Raw genomic sequence first — 21,851 nt, forward strand, 5'->3', positions numbered from 1 at the left:
AATATGTGACGTTACGTAATCATTTACAGCTGAATACTACATAAAATATACTAAAAATGAAATTAGCCACTGCGACTTTATCATAAAATATAAACAAAATGGAGCCAGGGAGACTAATATTTTGGGACACATCTGTTAATGACCAACAGGAAAATATTTAGGAAGTAAAAAAAGGGATGTCTGTTCCATGAAACTATATTATTAATGCAAAAAATATAAATATAAAAAGATAAAGAAAAGGAAAGAAAAAAAAACAACAACAAAATAAATGCCTTCAACAAAATGGTTATGCGTAAATAATTTTAATTTTTAACGGGGGTGGGGTAAAGAATTATGTTCTCTTTTCAGCAAAAATATTTAACGTAATCTTGCAGGTGAATCAAAAAACGAGCTGGAACAATTTTCACGAATTCCATTGTAAAATGAGGTATCATATTCATCTATTAATTATATTATCTTAAAAAGAATTTTTGAACTTGTCACTTTATTATTCAAGAATATGTAATAAAAAAGGTATACGACGCCTGCAAATACTATAGCTACCATAGGAAAACATTGTACTTGTTTTTAAATGTCAGGGATATAAGGGGAAAAATCGTACTATAGAATTAACTTTTCCGAGTCAAGATGTACTAGTATACAGTCAATATTGATTATAAAATTACACTTCTGTTTCAAGTTAAATTTTAAAAAACTTTACATTTATTCTGACGTCACATGATGTGTCGCTTCTCTGCAAATTTGCTAATTACCTATATTTATTTTTGTTAAATACAACTTTTAATTTTATAATAACCTTCAGTTATTTGTGATGGATTTCAATCATTTTTATGAGCTGCGCTCTCTTATTTTTCTGCAATAAACAGATGAATTCATGAAATCAAGGCACGGAATATATTATTTTTTTTAAAATACACTCATAAACGATATATTTTGTAATTATTCTCACTATTAAATACAAGTTGAATTTGCTTTGGTGTTTGAAAATGTAACATAGCATACCTAGAATCAAATTTGTGGGTCTTGAAAAGTATTTGACAAGCAAAAACACAAAAAAGAAGAAAATTCTAAAACATAGAAAATGATTGTTTGCAGTAGTTTCAACTCCAACATCTTTCAGTACTATTTTTATTCTCACTACATTAATTACATTCACAAAAAGGCGTTGTCAACTTGAAGAGAACATTTCCGTAGTAAAAAGGTTACGAGCGTTGATATCTAGATGAACGCTGGAAAGAAAAAATAAAATGTAAAAAAAAAATTATATAGATTACACTATAATGACCTTATTTGCAAAAATAACCAGTCGTTAGGTCAATGATTATGATTGTTTTATTATCATAATCTCTTATGAATATATAACAATGGAACTAGCGAGATGAAAATTTATTAAATACGTATATGTATTAAAAAATAACATATACTTTAGCGATAAGAGGACATTGTTCTATATATACCTCGCTAAACATTTTCTAAATTTGATCAAAACTCAATCAAATGATGTCTTGAGCAATGAGATTACATTAGATTATATGCAATTAAAATTTGTCAATTGTTGACCGAGGTTTTTCATATTTTTTTTTTATCTCATTAGTTGTAACTTTGATTTTATAAAGGTATGCTAAATCCATTTTGGGGCAATATGGACAAGTTTAAGATACTTATTTTAAGAGTCGTCTTTCTTATTATTTCTGCTTCACTGAAAGATTTTGAAGGAAGCTCCAAATATTGCACACTAAAGAGTTCTAATTGAAGTGTAGTTTTATGCTGTCAGAGTGATCTCCCTTTATAAAGGTAAAACAGAAAAAGAAATGGTTATCTACAGGTTGTAATAAACTAAACTATGCTTAGAATTATATTTTTACCCAGAACAAGTAATTAAATTTTCCATTTCCACCGAATTTCCAAATGTAAGTAAACAAAAGTGTTTCTGTTCACGTATAGTCCATTGTCTTTTAACATCTTTCCTGCAGAATTAAGGCAGGTGCACTATGTTGAAAATGATTTTAAAAGTCCCATTATGCACACCTTTATATAATGTGTTTTTCTCCAAGTCTAAAAAGCACTGTTGGTGTTTGGAACTTCTTTAAACTTATAATACCTAAGAGCTGTCGTATTTTACACAAAATACAGCATATCAATTACTTAAACCTTTCCATTTGTGTACGACATATTGTTTAACAAACAAAAATCTGACCCAGGACTTCGACGTCAACCTATCAGTTTTTTATATGGACAATATGACCTCTCGCGGGTATCTTAACATAGTGGGACATGCGATTATTGCAAATTTGATGATTTCCGTTTTGTGTTAATTCAGCAATGCAGAATATTAATAATTTTCTACAATGCAGTTTCTGGAGATTATGCTTTGTTTCAATAAAAAATTTCAAAAATTCTGTAGCAGATGCTCTTTCTCGACAGCAATTCACTCGGTCAAGGCGGGATTACTAGTATCCACAAGCAGACGATGCCCCGAGTCCTATTCCAGAGGTTTTTCGGCAAATGGTACTGAATGTGAATCCGCAAGATTGTTAAATACCCGCAAGGTTTATGAGTGAGGTTTTAGGGAACTTAAACTTTTTTGTCATGTTTATAACGTAGGGTTATCTTGTCCTCCAAAGATTAGGTGTTTAGTTAAGTTTATATCATATTTGTCATTAAAAGGGTGTGCTTACAAAACGGTTAAGGCATATCTACATGTAGCAGATACATTGCAAGATTTTGGGCATGGAAGATATCACAAAATCTTTTATAGTTAGCAAGCTTTTAGAGAGTTTGGGTAGAACTTAAGAGCAACTCGGGATCTTAGAAAGCCAGTAACAATAAGTGTCTTAATAAAGCTGTTCTTGGGCAGGTGTGCTCATCTAGACTGGAAAAAATTTTATTCACTGCAATTTTTGTAATGGCGTTCTTTGGTTTAATTTAGAGTCAACGAATTAGTTGCTAACATTCATTCAGATATCGGTCATGCATTAAGCTCTGCAGATGTTTTTATAACGGATAAAGGATTAGAGGTTTTATTGAAGCATTCAAAAACTGATCAGAAGGATAATGAGACTACATGAGAATAAGACCCGAATGTAAGGGGTTACTTTTTGTGCATGCTGATGGTGTACCACAGACTAGATACCAGTTTAAGCTGTTTTAAAAATGGGACTTAAGGCTGCAGAAGTAGATGAAAGTAGTTTAAAATCACATTCTTTTAGGATTGGTGTGGCAACCACAGTACATGTATGTCTAGTTGGTCTTTCAGAATATGAAACCATGGGGTTAAGTCGCTGGAAATCAGCATCAGTTAAATCATACATTAGAGTGCCTACTTCCAGATTGGCTAGTAGTTCGTAGTGATGATGCAACTAGAAATGTAACAGAACCATTAGACTGAGTGCAGAGTCTTTTGTAGTTAATTTTGTTGTTTAGATTGATGTTGTTAATGTAGATATCTTTATCTGGAAAAGTGTAGATATGTTATACAATAAACTAACAATATACATTTGTAGTTGATGTACAAGTAGGTACTGGTCCGGATTGGAAAGTGGGATCATCTATAATTAAAAGAGCATTTGATGAGGTAAATTCTAGTGAAGAAGGTGCGAAGAGCAAGAGCCACTTTGGGCCTTAATTGGCCCTGAGAATTTCCGAAAAATCAAAACCGCTCAGTTTAGGTTGCAAATGCAGTATTTATCACTTGGAGTGTTGGTGACCACGTATCTGGTAATCATGACGTAATTTTCCCTATAGTCAATGCATTACGACGTCATTAAATGTGTCATTTTCCTCATATCCTGTAAATTTCTTTGAAAATGGCCTAAAGTGGAAGTATTTTTCAATATTTCACATAGAGCACGATCTCTGATCCAAAATATGAAAATACATAGTGAAATTGAATCGTGGGATGTGTTCATATTTAAATTCTTTGCTGATGGAAGTCAAATACGCATGTTTTCTGCAAAATTGAAGAACATTGCATTTTTTCGAAGCCTGTTTTCCGATACTTAGATTCTCAAAAAGAAATTTTGATGTAGGAAATGAAAGCACTAAGTCTCTACTTTATTTTGATATATGAAATAGGAAAGAGGGTGATAGTTTGTTAATTGATATATGAACAGGACCAATTTATGCTTAAAGTGAACCTAACTCTTTAGGATTGGGAAAGATAAATGTAAGTATTTGATGGCAAGGACAGGGAGGTATGCGTTGGCGTCAATTACTGGGAAAATTAAAGCTTTTTAAAAAATTGGATGATCCTTCTAAGTATTTAATTATTCACTGCGGTGGTAATGATATAGGGTGTAGACCTTCAATAGAGTTGCGACATTATATGGTGGAGAGAGTAAGAAAAATTCAGGACATGTTTCCTACAACTGTTCTTTGGTAAAAAAAATCAGCATGGCGGGGGGGGGGGGGAGAAGCATGAAACGTTTGAGCTAATAAGGCATCGTTTGAACAGTAAGACTAGCACTTTGGTAAAATCTCTAAATGGGCATTACATCAGATATCCTGAGATTTCAGATGGTGACTTATCGCTTTTCTTATCAGATGGGATCCACTTTAACGAGATAGGAAATAATTTTTTTCTACATCGTAATCAGCAAGCTATTTACTATTTTGTTAGAGTAAAAGGCTTTGTTCATCCACCTGTTGGAGAATGGGGTCCAAGGCTGCTTCCTGTAGCGTATGTAATTTTAGCAAATTCTGTTCAGTACTCTTACTGGTTAACAAATTAAGTTGACATTTGGATCTGCAGTATCAATTCTAATGTGTAGTTTTGCACAAGTTGTGCACATCGTGTTTGGTTGCAGACAGTTTCCTCTGCTATTGCGTATTTAATTATTAATATGTATATGTACGGACAATAGATTCTGTTAATTTACTGAATATTTTGGCAGACATCTAGTCTGCCATATGTCAATTATTGGATAATTGGTGCAAATTTCCTTTGTTGCAGACATTTGTTTTTGCTATATGTTATGGCACAATTGGTGCAAATTTTATTTGTTGTATACAATTGATTCTGCTATATGTTGTGGCACAGTTGTGCAAATTTAATTTGTTGCAGACATTTGTTTTGCTTGTTAATATATGTGCTATTTCGGCAATTTGTAACACAGTTTGTGCAGTTGAATATTTACCGCTAGGCTAGGTATGGGGTTTAAGCTCGAAGCTAAGTTTTAGCCAGGCGCCCCATTTTTGAGATTTGAACACTTGCAACGTAACCTGGAATTGCAAACTTGGGTTGTTGCAAATGCAAATTTCTGTTCTGCTAAAAACTTTAGGCGTCACTGGTGGTAGTGGCTATATTTACATATAGCAAGGTGGCGCAGTATTTCCGTCGCACCAGTATCTCTATAGGAACTGTGGTATCATTTTATGAGTAATCATTATCAGTTAGAAACTTTCAGCTTATGAATCATTTAACATTTTGTCATCAACTGTCTGTTGATTAGTTGAACAATTGATACCAGGGTTCAGCTATTAACAGTTTATTAATTAATGAAGCCATGCCCATTCTGCCAACGAGCAAGTAAATTCATATTACGTGTATTTTTTGTTGAAGTTCTTTGCCTTCATTAAATTTAATAAAGTAAATCTTAGTGTTTGGCTTTCCTGATAATGCAGATTTGATGATTTCTGTTTGGTGTTAAGACAAAAATGCAGAGTATTTATGATTTTCTACAATGCAGCTTCTGGAGTTTATGTTTTTTTCAATAAAGACTTTCAAGAATAGCTGAAAATACAATGGTCCGTCACAGATGATTCTAGAATTTACGAACTGTATACCTTTAAAGTATTTTGTTTTCAAAAATAGATCAGGGTCAATGTTTCAGGGCCAGGTTTAATACGTTTAATAGGGTTTAAGTGAAAACAAAACATATATAAATGCATAAGATCGTGTATTTGCAATAAATATTCAAACACAGGTAACGTTTTCGTTCGCATCATTTTTAACAAAAGATTTCAAACTACGTCTTGTGTCCTATAAAGTTTGCATATTTAATACACGCTCTTTCTTTTTGGATAAACGCCTCCGGGTAATAATCCTCCGACAGATCCGACAACACCAGGTCCTCCAACAACACCTCCTACAGGTCCGACTCCTCCGACACCTCCGACAGGTACGAGTCCTCCGACACCTCCGACTCCCCCTTGGAGACCTTGACCAAAGTATCTAGGGAAGGTGCAGGTGTTTACATCTCCATAATATCCTTTACAGCACTTTTGATATCCAGGACATTGATAGTCGTTGTTGCAATATCCACCTCCGACGCTGTTAGGATAGTATGGACAGTATCCAGGCTTGCTATACTCTCGGGGAACCTGGCACACTCTCCTGTTGGAGTAATAGACGTAGCAGCATTTCTGAACTCCTGGACACTGATAATCACTATAACAGGATCTGCCGTTGTCTCCTTCTGTGTTTCCATAATATGAGCAGGTACCATATTTAAATCCTAGAATGAAAAAAAGAAAATGAAATTTTATTAAAAAAAAAAAAACGTTGCATTTCTAAGGAAATTAATACAAAGACCTGTAACTTGTATTTTATTTTCATTATTGAAATATGAGAGACATATCAATTTTTTTTTGTTTCGAATTAAAAATAATTCAGCTGCTTTTCGGTTAGGTGAAGGAAATATTCCCATGATTGACAATCACTATTATTTTTTCTATAAATTTCAGGACTATAAAAATTCGATCTACAATTTGTCCAGATTTAAAATACACTAATTAAGAGGAAAAAGATGGAATAAAAGATTAAACAAAATACATACGATTTCCAAATGGTGGATAAACTCCTCCTCCTACAGGTGGATAAACACCTCCTCCTACAGGTGGATAAACACCTCCTCCTACAGGTGGATAAACTCCTCCTCCTACAGGTGGATAAACTCCTCCTCCTACAGGTGGATAAACTCCCCCTCCGGGATATACATTTTTCTTGTCATAATCAGCACTGCAGAGCGCAACGGAAACAAGGAGTACAAATGCTATCATGGCTACCTGTTAAAAAGGTCCGGTTACAATTTTAATTTCTAAAATTGTGTAGATTTTAAAAAAAATAATTTTTAATACATAATTGTTCAAATTTATAGATTTCAAGATCTTAAACTGATTCCGTATATCAAAATTCAATATATTTGTTCAAAAACCTATAAAGTTTGATTTTCCAAACAAGTGTAAAATCAGGAAGTTTTAGATTTTTACTTTGAAAATTCAAAGTTCAAATCTCCAAAAAAGTTGTATTCCTTTATGTTTGAGGTTTTAATCTATCGCTTGTAAAGAAAGATTACCATTAACAATCTAAAGTTCAGAACCATTTTTCGTATTTTGATATCTTAATATTTAATTCAAACCTTTAAAATTCAACATTCGTTTGGAAAGTCTAGATTTTTAGAAATTAAAATTTTGATTTTAACACTCGAATTTAAATAACTAAAAACATTTTTCACATTTTGAATCTTTAAATTTCTTTTTTAAATATCCTAAATTGCAAATTCAAAACCTGGTTTGGATTTTAAAACCATGTGAAAAAAAGACTTTTGGTCAAACAAGAGCTTTTAGATACTTAGAATATTCAATGTATATTCAAAATTTAAAACTTGATTGAAAATTTAATATTTAAAGTAAAATTTTAAAATATCAAAGAGTTCCGAATATTCGAAATTTTAAATGTTTGAATCAAAATTCCAAATTTCAAAAGAAATTCTAAAATGTTTTGAAAGTAAAATTTTTGAAGTTTGAAGTTAATTTTAATATATATAGCAAAAAAAAGCAAAATTGTACTGAATTTAGAATTTTAAGTTTTAAAAATATTTTAACACTTAGATATTAGGTTCTAATTTTATCAAAAAATTGTAAGCATTTATCTTTAAAAAAAAAACGGAGAAAAAACCCCGGATTCTTTGAAGATCAAATAATTTTTCCGATTTAAAGAAAATGAACCTTCTTTAAAAATGTAACTGATAGAAAGTCAAACTATTTCCCCCCATTTCTAAGGTACTTACTGTGTCCTTTGTCAGATTAAGTCCAGAAGGCAAAGATGCGAAAAATTGCCTCTCTTTTATAATCCCAGGTAACAGGCAAAAATCGCCTACAAATACAGACTTTGATTGATTTATATTTTAAATTTCTGTCTACATCACACGTTATTTGCATATCAATTATGGTACTGGTGCAGGTAAACTCAGACAAATGATGAAAATATGATTTAAATCATTAAACATTTATGACAGGTGACAAATTTGTATTCATATCACTACAACGAAGCAGAATTTGTTCAAAATCTATTAAGTAAAAAGAAGAAAATACCTGCAAGTCAACATTATAATATATCGACGACGTATTGTCAATAAATTATTTCCATTCTTATGTCGACACGATATATCCAGCTGAGCTTGAAATAAAAGATACCACAGAGTCTGACACATCTGTTTCATATTTGGATCTTGCACAGAAAAGGACGTTTATGGTTGCGTAAAAACAAAGATTTATGACAAACATGATTACTTTAACTTTTCAATCGCCAACCTCTCTTTTTTCTGCAACAATATACCGTTATCACATGCATACGGATTACGGAGTTTATATCTCTCAGTTGATTCGATACGGAAGACCATGTTCAAATGGTGAACAATTTCTCAAACAAGGTAAGTTATTGGCAAAAAAGGATATGAGCAGTCTCGTTTAAAGTAATCATTTTGTAAGTTCTATAGTCGATACAATGACCTTGTTAGCAAACACAATGTATTATTAAGTCAAATGCTGACTGCCTTTTTCATACTGAATGATAGGCCATTATTTACACATTGAGTTTTCACGGACCCCCCCCCCCATTTCATGATCATGACAAGAAGCTTACAGTGAATTTGACTATTAGACCGGGGATGATCGCGCCTCCATTTCACCCGATCTCACCTCTGATGTCTGGGAGGTCCGTATTTGCTCCTCTCCTATTTTGTAATTTTTAATGTTCGTTAACATGCTTTAGAGTGGTCCAAAATCTTTCTTCCTTCGTATGCTAAGGCGTATTTTATCATTCACAATTTACCTTATGCATACAAATGCATTGTGATATATTAACAGAAAAATATAATATTAAAGCTCTATATGAAATCAATGGTAAATACAATTATTTACACATTGCATGGATTAACTATCGAGTCTGTTTTTTTTTTTGCCTTAACATGACAAGGAGTACACGATTGGTTAGGGGACCTTAAAATTTAGCATTTTACTTCCCCTGGTTAATTTAGAATTTACATGATAAGTCAATATTTCCTCTGCTCTAGATTTGTATTGTTTAAATGTTCTTGGGACTTGATTTTTTGGAATCTGTTACCTGCCACATTATTCATGCCAAGTTTTTTTATTTACAGTTATCATAATGTAAAAATGGCGCATGTTTTCCTAAACTGTTGTTTACAAGGACATTTGAAGCTATCAAAGTCTAAGTGTAATTGAAAGTGGTAAGTTCAAACCCTGGTTGAGATAAACATAAAATGATATAATAGGTAGGAACTGTTCCTTACCAAAGCTCATGAACTTTAAATTGAATATTACTTCTTTTGGTTGAGACATTGAAATTGACTTCCCGTGTTACAGCAGCATGTGACGCGATTAGAACCCCTCACTGCTGTAAAGTGCAGTTTAAAGTTCTAAAGTCAGTCTTCTTACCGGTCTTAAGTAATGACATTATATAGGTAAAATATCTAGCAAAGGACCTTGAGACTTCAAACTAGCAAATTAATGATGGAGTAATATTATAGATTTATGAGAAGAGGGTCAGCTTCTTTTTGAAGAAAATATATCAGACAAATAAAAAAAATGTTTAAAGTTTTTAGTTTCTCAATTGAACGAAAATGCACATGAGGTGACCAACTGGAGCTTCCTTTGCGCAATATTTCGCGCATCATAGTAAAATGGAGAGGACTTATATAGGCAGTGCCTGCTGTCCGATCCTTTTATGTTTATTCATAATAAAATTTTGGTTAAATTTATCATAGTAAAATGAAGCATATTGACTGTTTTAAAGCAACTTTTTTTCTCATGATTAATACAATATTATAACAATATGAAGTTACAGGTTGAAAAATTTTAATAACAGTACTAGTTTTATATAACTGATTTTGAAAGCATTTTTCAAGGTGGATTGACGTCCTAATAGTGTGTTTTTGACGTTATGATAAACTGAAGTTCTTAAATAAGAGGTCTTTGAAATGTTATAAAGGAAAAAAAATAGTCTCTTGAGATTTTCGACATGGAATTTGATTCCCTTAAATATTTTTTTTATATTGTTTGTATAAATCCTTTGTATCTGTAATATTTAAAGTTTAATTTATTTTTGACATTTTGAGATGCCGCCTCCGAAAACAATACGGTAGAATGTAGAAAACAGCATTACTGATCATATATTAATATGAGCAAAAAGTCTATTCTAGTATTTGTATAATTGATTAAAAGTGCGAAAAATTGAAACTTTGCCATATCATCCTATGATCGTAAATGTACCTGTATTTAGAGACGGTCCCTTAAAAATACCTGGACGGTAGAGATTTTCCCAAAAAATGGCATGTACGCTGAAGTAAATGAATATGTAAGTTACGTATGGCTTAAAATTAAAGTTTCTCTATTGTAGTTTTCACACAATTAAACCCAAGTCAACTCTCTTAAACTGATGCATGTAAACTAAGGCATGTTTAAGATTTTCGGTCATGCTCTAGGAGAGACTGTTGGCATAACTGGTACATTTATTTTACCTGAGATGGCAAAAAACTCCGAAATTTATACCAGACTTTCCTCATTTTTCATTTAGAATTACTGTTCAAAGTTATGTTTTTTGTCTAGTTTTTCAAAAGTGATGGCTCGAAACACTTATTTTACCAAGCTATATTTGTAAATGGTAATAAAAAGAACTCATTTCTCAAATTTGAAAAATCATAGGCATCTATCATTAACTAGATCTTGACCTTAAGTTTACATCTTACTCTCTTCAATTTACAACAAAAAACAAATCAAAGAAGATGAAAAAAGCGTAAATTTTGCGGTCAATTACTGCTAATTCCGTATTTTGTTCTTACATCGAAGTTTTATGACGTTCGAGGAACCTGTAGTTATACGGCTATAGATATGCATTGTTTTTAGTAGTGTTATATATAAAGGAAAACATTAGCAAAAGTAAATATTCAGTTTTTTACATGTTAAACCCTAACTTCGTTCGTTTTGATTGCTTGTTTATTTTTGAACGTCGCTCTCAAAAATTTTTTCACCTAAATTTCAACGCACATAGTTGCCATCGGGCAAATTTATACCTACTCGGCATTCGAAAATATGGAGCAGTGAAAGATCTTTTTTAGCCAATACCCACGGTCACAGCGGGACTCGTTTTATACGTATTCATACGAAGGACCGGTCTTCACGTCCCGCAGTGGATTCGAACCTCCACGTCCCGAAGTGGATTCGAACCTTCGACGTAAGGATCAGTTCCTTACATCGCGAAGCTAGAACAGACGCTCTAACCACTGCGCCATGCCAGAGATTATTTCATTCTTAAAAATGAAAAAAATAAGGATTCTTGGAAGTATTAGAAATGGGATAAATGTAGGAGAAGTAATCATTCCCTGCCTACCGATTACATTCGCCGTGCGTCATATCTATTTTTAGTGAGATATGTACACTGTAGTAAAATTAGTATAAATAATATTTAATAAATGACATATAAATATTTAGGACTAAATATAACCAAACGATAAGTTATACAAGTCTACAAGTCAATATGACAACTGGTTGTAAAAATTGCGAAAAGGTAAGTCGAAATACTTGTAACATCATCTTATTTGTCGGTATCTTACTTCAATTTAAAAATTGATTGTACTCAGATCATGTTCCTGCATAACAAATAAATTTGAAGACAATTGATATTGGTACATAAAATTTTAATATTCAGTTCATGCTTGACAAAAGAATTTCTGTCTTCCTAAAAATACCGGTATTTGAATAGGTTAACTTATAGTTAATTATCAAACATTTTTACTCAAAAAATAGAAAAAAAAAACACCACAGAATCTGGCAAATCTATATCATATTTGTAAATTTAATAGAAAAAATATGTTCAGCAAACTAGCCATTTAACTTTTCGATACACGTATTGAATTCTTTTTTAATCATCTTTTCAAAATAAGATTTGTGGGGATAACAAACAGTTACTGTGTTAAAAACATTCATTAAACATTACAGAATAGTAGCGGAGCTTACACGACCTTCAAACCATCAGAGGTTGGATCAGATGCCTGCACCCGCCGTGCGCTTTTATGCTGCAGTATGGCATAATCATCTACATAAGGAATTTTAAAGACACAGTTGATTCAGTCTTTAAGAGCAAATTCCTCCATTGAAAAATTCTTATTCGAGACAGGCTAATGACAAATAATCTGATAATTCAAAGGATATTAAAATCTTGGTTATAAGTTTTATATAATTCTAATAATCATTAAAAACCTTAAACCTTAAAGACCTTATTTGCAAACATAACCAGTAGATAAGTCAATGATTATGATAATCATTGTTATTATAATCTCTAATGTAAACAAGACATTAAGATAAAAATAGTTAAGACTTACTCTTGCCAAGGAGGTATTGCTCTACACCAACATTTTCTAAACTATATCGAAACACAATAAAATGATGTCTTGTTTAATTAGATTACAGTATTGAGATGACCTTAAACTATATGCAAGTAACATTTGTCAATTGTTGACAGACGTCTTTAAATTTTTTTTATTTATCTCATTAGTGGTAACTTGATTTTATAAAGGTATGCTAAATCCATTTTGGGGAAATATTGACAAATTTTAACACTTTTAGAGTTGTCTTTCGTAGTATTTCTGCTTTACCGAAAGATTTTTTTAAACTTGTACATGTAATACCAAAGATGTGTTTTATACCAACTACAGCATGCATATTTTTTTGCTTAGACCTTTCCATTTGTGTATATTAGTCTATCGTATTTTTGAAGGACAATATGACCTCGTGCGGGTATTTAAATAATAGTGGAGGCTACAATTGGTGCAGAAGCAGATTTGATGGTTGGTGTTAAGGCAGCAATGCCGAATGATTTTCTGCAATGCAGCTTTTGGGTATTATGCATTGTTTCAATAAAGACTTTCAAGAGTAGCTGGAAATACAATGGTCCGTCAAAGATTGTTGGAATATGCCTGGGGTATTTATTCAAAACATTTATTATGATTAATGTCTCAGAACCAGGCTAAAAACCTGGTAATACCTGGAAATTTTTTTTCCAAAAAATACCTTTATTGGATTCAAAGTGAAAAGACAATGAGCTTATATTTGCAAATTTAATAAATTGTTCACATCAATTGTTTAAGATTTCAAACATCCTCTGTATGTCCTTTAAAGTTTGGATTTTTAATACACATTCTTTCTTTTTGGATAAACGCCTCCGTGATAGTATCCTCCGACAGGTCCGCCAACACCAGGTCCTCCAACAACACCCCCGACGGGTCCTCCAACGACACCTCCGACACCCCCTACTCCGCCGACTCCTCCTTGGAGACCTTGGCCGTAGCCGTAGAATACAGGGTAGGTGCAGGTGTCTACGTTTCCAGAATATCCTTTACAGCACTTATAACTACCATAACAATGATAGTCGTGGTTACAATTTCCAGCTCCAATGCCGTTGGGATAGGATGGACAGTATCCAGGCTTTTTATATTCTCGGGGAATCTGACACACTCTTCTGAGAGAGTAAAATACGTAGCAGCATTTTTGAACTCCTCGGCATTGATAATCATAATTGCATTGATAACCGTAGTCTCCTTCAGTGGTGCCATAATTTGGACAGGTACCAGGTTTATTTACTAGGATTAAAAAAAAGAGAGAAAATGAGAAAGAGTTCAAAGAAAAATAGGCAATGTTTTGAAATTGAAAACAGGAATTCTTTTTTAAATCATTGCAATTTTAAAGAAATTTATTGAAAAACATGATGATATAAAACTGAATTCCTAACTTGTATTTTATTTTCATTTCACAATTCTATGAGGACAGATACATCACAAGTTTTATTACTTTCCAGATCAGTATAACGCAGCGCATTTCTGATAAGATGAAATATTCAAATATTCTCCTGATTGACTCAATCGCTATTTATTTTCATTAAGCTTTAAAAATTTCACCTACAATATGTCCTGATTTAAGAAACGTTAATTGAGAAAAAGGATGGATTTAAAATACATACTATTTACAAATGGTGGATAAACTCCTCCTCCTACAGGTGGATAAACTCCTCCTCCTACAGGTGGATAAACTCCCCCTCCTGGATATACATTTTTCTTGTCGTAATCAGCACTGCAGAGCGCAACAGAAACAAGGAGTACAAATGCTATCATGGTTACCTGTTAAAAAGTACATAAAAAGGTCCATGTTACACTTAATATCTAGATTTCTAAAATTATTTGCTCTTTTAGAATTCTAATTTTTTAATATAAAGTTCAAATTTCTAAAATGCAGAAACTTTTAAATGATTTCGTATATGGAAATTTAATATTTTAGCTCCAATTATAAAATTTCAAACATCCTAGCGAGTTTGAAATGTGGAAGTTTTAGGTTGTTACTTTAAATATTCAAAATTCAAATTAAATTTCCAAAAGCGATTTTGGTATTTTTAAGTATTTTGAGTTTTTAATCTTTCGCTTGTATAGAAAGATTACGCTTAAATATTTAAAGTTGAATACCATTTACCGTATTTTTATATTTTAAAATTTAATTTCAAACTTCTAAAATTCAATTTTCATTTTGAACGTTTATATTTTTAGAAATTAGAACTTTGATTTAAGGGTATCCGATCCTCAGCTAGGTAGGATAACTCTTAAATTTATAAACAAATTCAATAAGCCTCAAAATAAAGCTTGAAAATTAATTCTTTTCATTCGACAATTTTCGTTTTATACCTCTCAAATGCTTCAAGGTTCTTTCAAATTCTAATAAAGGTCATGTAAAAAGTCGAAATTTTTACCCAATATAAGTATTTTAAAATCACATATTTCAAGAAATTAAGGTTCTTTTAATCCGTCCATAGATACCAATGTAAATTAACATGATATGAAATACGAGGTGATTTTAGATGTTTTAAGAAGGTATGAAGATCTTTATACGCTATACATTGTAAAATAATCGAAATAATTCATAAATTATAGAAGAATCTAAAGTTAAATTTGTTTTCAATATTAAAAAAAAAAAGAAAAGAAATCATTTTTTCAGACGTTACAGATGCAAAGTCAAAATATTTTTTCCATCGCTGAAATACTTACTGCGTCCTTTGTCAGAAAAAGTCCTGAAGGCAAAGATCCGAAAGATTGTCTCTCTTTTATACTCCCAGGTAACAGGTAAAATCGGAAACCCCCAACAAACACAGAATGTGATTGATTAATATTTTCATTTTTTCGGTCTACATTACACACATAATTTGCTTGTCAATTATGGTACAGGTTAAGGTGGAAGCAGACACATTAAAAAAATGATTTAAGTCATTAAACATTAATGACAGATCGTTAATTGATTGAACAAATGATAATGTTGTTTTATGGAAATCTTTCGCCATTGAAAACCACTAATAAAACGTATTGCCATTAGTATGCATTTTACGTTCGTCGACTTTCAAAAAAAAAAAAACATATTTAAATTTTAAATCCTGAAATGGAAAATCATTTTTCTATGAAGTACTCCTGAGGAATTCTTAAACATATCGTTTCTGCCCTGAGGCTATTTTTATAGTTGGGAAATTTAAACTTAACGTTTCTCTAAAGACCCCAACAAGGAACTGCTTAATATTAATGATGAAATATAAATCCCTTTTTCTTTGAGGTTTTCCATTTTAGTATTTGACATTTAAAATTTCAATTTGTATATTTGCGGTAAGTAATATATTTTTTCTTAATTGTCGCTCATTGGAAATTATTAACAACCCTACTATGTGTAACGATGCAATTTTTTTTCGTTTTCGCCATCATATAGTATAACTGTTCTTCTCTGGATTTCTTCTTTGATCACCATTGTCAGGGGTTCCCTATAGAATATCTATCTTCAGCAGTCTCGTTTAAAGTCATCATTTCGTAAGTTCTGTGATCAAGACCATGACCTTGTCAGCAAATACAATTTATCACTGAGTCAAATGCTGGCTAACGTTTTTTTCATACTACCCGGTAATTGTTAGTTCATTATTAATACACTGTTTTGACGGAGGGTGTGACCGGTCGACTGGGGATGCTCACTCCTCCATGGCACCTGATTCCACCTCTGATGACTTGGAGGTCCGCGTTTGCTCTGCTCCTATTTTGTTTTGTTTTATAAACTTTGATATTGAATAGTGTTCGTTATCTCCATATCATTTATCGTCTTTGACTGTACATTTAAATTTCAAATCCCTGTAGCTTTGTTCAAAGACTGTACACGCACTAATTAAAAGATCCTTAGTTTGAAATAATTATCGATACCAATTTCTATTGCTGAACTGCCGACCTTGTATTTTTCCTGAACTAAGTCCGTGGCTGTTTTTTGTAAATTGTATTTTTCATTTCATGTTATTTCAACTTTGCAAGCTGATTGTGCACATATCTTAGATTTGGAGATTGGGAGATTTGGTTTTGGAGACCAGGTCTTCCAACAATCTATTGGAATTCCTATGGGTACCTATTGCGCTCCGTTGTTAGCGGACCTATTTTTGTATTCATATGAAGCATAATTTGTGCAAAATCTTATTTGTGAAAAGAAGAAAACAATTGCTGTTGCCTTCAACTCAACATTTAGATATATCGACGACGTATTGTCAAGTAGCAATGGTTATTTCCATTCCTATGTCGATACCATATATACTGGTGAGCTTGAGATAAAAGATACAAAATTTTCACGAATTGTGGTTATAGCTCTATATAATCATAAGGAATGTCTGACACTTCGCGAATAAAAAGTGATTTACAGTATTTCATACTTGGATTTTTTACTTGAAAAAGGCGTAAGTGGTATTCTAACAAACAATCTCTATGATAAACGCGATGACTTTAACTTTTCTATCAACTTCCCTTACTTATGCAGCAATATACCTTCATCACCTGCATACGGCGTTTATATATCTCAGTTGATTCGATACGCAAGTGTATGATCTATGAACAATTCCTAAAATGATGTACATTACTGACAAACAAGTTGATGAAACAAGAATAACAGCAGTCTCGTTTAAAGTCATCATTTCGTAAGTTCTTTGATCGATACAATGAGCTTGTACAATGAAGTAAATACAATTTATCATTGAGTCTAATGGTGACTGACGTTTTTTGTTAGTACATTATTTATACACTTAATTGAAGACCGATTTTCCCATTATTTCCCAAATATGACAAGGTGCACACGGCGGGTATGACCGGTCAGCAGGGGATGCTGATCTGGTGGCACCTGATCTCACCTCTGATGTTTTAGAGGTCCGTGTTTGCTCTTTTCCTATTTTGTATTGTTTTATGGTCTTTGATATTGAATACTGTTCGTTATCTCCATATCCTTCATTTGGAACATTTATTTTGGATTAATTTCAAAGTCGAATACTTTTCTCCTTTTTATATTTTTTTGTTTGTTGAACTTGTGCATTTTCATGCTTGATAGCGATTTTGCTAACTCTTAGAGTTTTTAGAATAAATTTAATAACGTTTTAGGACGCATACACGTTCTACTATTTTGAAATAAACAGAAAAAAAAATCATCCCAAATTTTAAGTTGGTGAGATTTATCATTCTAGTCGATGCAGGCAATTCAATTTTTTGGAAAAATCACGGTGGCAACTTACTTTGAAAATGTTCTTTTTTTCAAAATGCTTTAAAATTGGGACAAAACAACGCTCATAGATTTTTTTTTCAAAGTGCATTGAGTGTACACCAACAATTACAATGAACACAATAAACATACTTAGAAAAAAAAATGCATAAAACAAAACATATGGACTTAGATTTCAGCAACAGAGAGACCAATTTGTGATATATATATCTTTCATGAAAATTATGTATTGATTTATCCTTTTTGAGAATGAGGAGAAGACTGGTACAAGAAGAAGGTCTCTCACCACACGTCCCTATTTAATAGATAAGCATGTGTAGCAAATTGAACATGGGATGGGGGCATTGGAAGAGGGGGAGGGGGCTTCTTTTTTTTACAAAGATGTACATCTTTGCATTAAAAGTTGGGGGCTAAGACACCACTTACAGACGAAGTGTTACAATTATAACTATACGAGGTACTCAGAGCTACTTAGCATTGAGGAATGTTTTTGTGAAAACACCTACTACAATTCAGAACCTAGATTTATACTCTCTCATCTTAAGACATTGTCAACTCTTTTGGTGGAATTTGAATCAGCGACTCTACAGAGCAAATTAAACACAAACTTTGCACCATGCGGGCGACTATTGTTTCCTTTCTGCACGTTTTTACTCAGATTAAGACATAGTCGCCCACAAGGTGCATTGGTAAGAGCGTTTACGCTCGAGTCGAGGAGTAAAAAACGAGGTAAATTATTGACAAACAAGTTGATGAAACAAGAATATCAACAGTCTCGTTTAAAGTCATCATTTCATAAGTTCTTTGATGTTTTGGAAGTCCATGTTTGCTATTAACCAATTTTGTTTTATTATGTGGACTTCTGAACTTAAATACTGTGTGTCATTTCCAAATATTTAATGCCACAAGGTATAGACTGTGTGTCATCTCCAAATATTTAACGCCACAAGGTATACGGTTCGTTGGCCCCATCTACCTGTTCGCAGGAGTCCGTTCGTGCAGAGTCCGCTCGCCCCCAATATTGTTCGCCAAATATCTTCTTCGCCCAATATCTATATATATACTATATGAAATGAATATTATAAGATGTATTATTTATTCTATTTAATTTCTTTAAGAACTTGGGATTTTTTTCTTCAAATTCTGATACGAAGAATGATATTTATTTGTCTTAATTATTCTTAATTTGATTCTAATGGTTTTTGAAGGGGTTAGTGTTTGCATTATAGTTAATTAGATGATTAGTATCGATGTTAATTAGGGAAAGTTGGGGTTACATCTGTGTTATTTTTACGAATTGTGCTACATGTATGTTTTGAAAACAGTGGAAGGACTGAGACGTTAAAAGTTCTACTGTCGGAACTGAACAGCCCCTGATAAAGGTGGTATGAAAATGGAAGATGAATATTCTTATTATATATCAAAGAGGGCAAACGGATCCTGTGCGATAAAGTTTTAGGGCGAGCGATCTCTGGGCGAATGGAAATTTGGGCGAGCAGCGTCATGGGCGAACAATTTTTAGGGCTAACGAAACATACAACCATGCTATAAAAACTGACGCCATACCAATAAAAAAAATTCTGTGTACCACTCGACATTTAGGTTGTTACCATGCTTTTTCTGACCTACCTAACTTCTATCCGCAACATTAACGCACCAGAAAGGGGTCGGCTTTCGTTTTATTGAGTTTATTTCCATTCCCATATCCTATTCAAGAACGTTTCACTCATGTAGAAACGTACCGGTGAAGGGATTCAAATTTTCAAAAGGGGCTATTGCTCTACAAGGACATTTTCTAAATTTTATCAAAACACAATCAAACAATATCTTGTTTAATTAGATCACAGATTTGAGATGGCATACAACTATATGCAAGTAAAATTGTGAATTGTTGTTGACAGACGCCTTTCATAAAATTTCAAATATCTCATTAGTGGTGACTTTGATTGTAAAAGGTATGCTAAATCCTTTTTGGGGGAATAGTGACAAATTTTAAACAATTTCAAAGTTGACCTTCTTACTATTATTGTTTTACTGAAAGATTTTTAAACTAATAATCCCAAGAGCTGTCGTATTTTACACCAAATACAGCATATTTTTTGCTCAGACCTCTCAACTTGTGTATGATATATTTTTTGAGCAAACAAAAATCTTACACAGGGCATCTGACCTCAGTCTATCAGTTTTTAAAGGACAAAATGACCCCATGCGGGTATCTAAACATAGTGTTTTGTTTCAATAAAGACCCAAGAGTAGATGGACATACAATGGTCCGTCACACATGATTATAGAATTATAGAATTTACAACTTGGAATACCATTGAGGTATTTCTTTCAAAACATTTATCATGATCACGAAGTTTCAGACAGAGCAATCCAAACCTCTTGTATTTGCAAATTTAATGAAAAAATATATTAGCGTTTTCGTTCACATCATTTGTTAAAGATTTCAAACATCTTCTGTATGTCCTTTAAAGTTTGCATATTTAATACACGTTCTTTTTTGGATAAACGCCTCCAGGATAGTATCCTCCGACGACTCTACCGACAGATCCGACACCTCCAACAGGTCCGACACCTCCTAAAGGTCCGACAGGTCCGACACCTCCGACTCCTCCGAGGCCGAAGCCTCTGTGTACAGGGTACGCACATGTGTCTATATTTCCAGAAATTCCTCTACAGCACTTGTAAGAACCACCACAGTTATAGTCGTGGTTACAATTTCCAGCACTGGCGGTATTAGGATGGGGTGGACAGGATCCAAAAGGCTTTTGATATTCTCGGGGAACCTGGCACACCCTTGTGCTAGAGTAAGATATGTAGCAGCATTTCTGAACTCCTGGACACCAATAATCGGAATAACATGGCCTACCCAAGTCTCCTGTGTTGACAAAATTTGAGCAGGTACCAGGTTTGTTTACTAGGGATAAAAAAAGAAAATGAAAAAGTTCAAATGAAAACAGACAATTACATTTTTCAAAAAAAAAAAAGTATTGAAGACATAATGATTTAAAACTGAATTCCTAACTTGTATTTTATTTTCAATTCATTATTCTATTTGGACAGATATATCAAAAGTTTCATTAATTCCCAGATCAGTATAATACAGGGAATTTCGGTAAGATGAAATATTCAAATATTTTCCCGAATGGCTCAATCACCATTTATTTTTCTTTAAACTTTAAAACTTTTAACAGTTCGTCCTTCAGTATGTCCTGATTTAAGAAACATTAATTGAAATAAAAATGATGGAATTAAAAATACATATGATTACCAAATGGTGGATAAACTCCGCCTCCTCCTCCTCCTACAGGTGGATAAACTCCGCCGACAGGTGGATAGACTCCTCCTCCTGGATGATAGACATTTTTCTTGTCGTAATCAGCACTGCAGAGTGCAACGGAAACAAGTAGTACAAGCGCTATCATGGCGACCTGGAAAAAATTACATAAAAGATGAAAAAGGTGCGTGTAACACTAAACATTTAAATTCTTAAAATTATTTACACATTTATAATTTCAATATATAAGTTCAAATTTTTAAAATTCAGAAACTTTAACTGATTTTGTATGTTGAAATATAATATCTTAGCTCAAAAACCTAAAACTTCAAATTTCCAAACAAGTGTAAAATCTGGAAGTTTTAGATTTTTATTTTAGAAATTAGAACTTTGATTTAAGGGTATCCGATCCTTAGTTAGAAAGGATAACTCTTCAATTTATTGACAAATTCAATAGGATTAAAATGAAGCTTGAAAATTAAATCTTTTCATGCGACAATTTTTTCTTCATTCATCTTAAGTGCTTCAAGGTTCTTTGAAATTCTAATAAAGATAATATAGAAAGTCCAAATTTTTACCTCATAGAGGTATTTTAAAATTACTTATCTTAAGAAATTGAGGTTATTTTTTAATCTAGCTATGGATACCGATGTATATTAACATGATATGAAGGTATGAAGATCTTTATACACTATGCATTGTGAAATAATCGAAGTGATTTATAAATTATAGAAAG

General features: G+C 32.6%; 1 protein-coding gene across 2 annotated transcripts; it reads right to left on the reverse strand.

Annotated features, from left to right (window-relative positions):
* Positions 1-5,880: 5,880 nt before the first annotated feature.
* Positions 5,881-21,269, reverse strand: LOC134240684 (shematrin-like protein 2). Of its 2 annotated transcripts, none has more exons than XM_062722751.1 (3): positions 21,110-21,269; positions 20,414-20,755; positions 5,881-6,137 (listed from the first exon to the last, which is right to left on the reverse strand). In XM_062722751.1, exons 1-3 carry the CDS (start codon positions 21,261-21,263, stop codon positions 5,998-6,000), a joined length of 636 nt encoding a protein of 211 aa, XP_062578735.1. In that variant the 5' UTR covers positions 21,264-21,269; the 3' UTR covers positions 5,881-5,997. The 2 variants fall into 2 exon arrangements, with proteins under 2 accessions (XP_062578735.1, XP_062578734.1); XM_062722750.1 differs by lacking the exons at positions 20,414-20,755; positions 21,110-21,269 and adding exons at positions 6,777-7,005; positions 8,010-8,089 and having other exon boundaries at positions 5,881-6,455.
* Positions 21,270-21,851: the final 582 nt, after the last annotated feature.

Source organism: Saccostrea cucullata, unplaced genomic scaffold, assembly GCF_032062105.1.
Source record: "Saccostrea cucullata isolate Sc308-1 unplaced genomic scaffold, CSIRO_AGI_Scuc_v1 ctg259, whole genome shotgun sequence".
Taxonomy (NCBI): Eukaryota; Metazoa; Mollusca; class Bivalvia; order Ostreida; family Ostreidae; genus Saccostrea; species Saccostrea cuccullata.

Excerpts from the sequence above, each read along its gene's own strand:
- LOC134240684 (XM_062722750.1), bottom strand. The coding sequence starts at position 6,999 with ATGATAGCATTTGTACTCCTTGTTTCCGTTGCGCTCTGCAGTGCTGAT. Across the intron at positions 6,456-6,776 it reads TTATCCACCATTTGGAAATC|GATTTAAATATGGTACCTGC; the intron begins GTATGTATTTTG and ends TTTTCATTCTAG.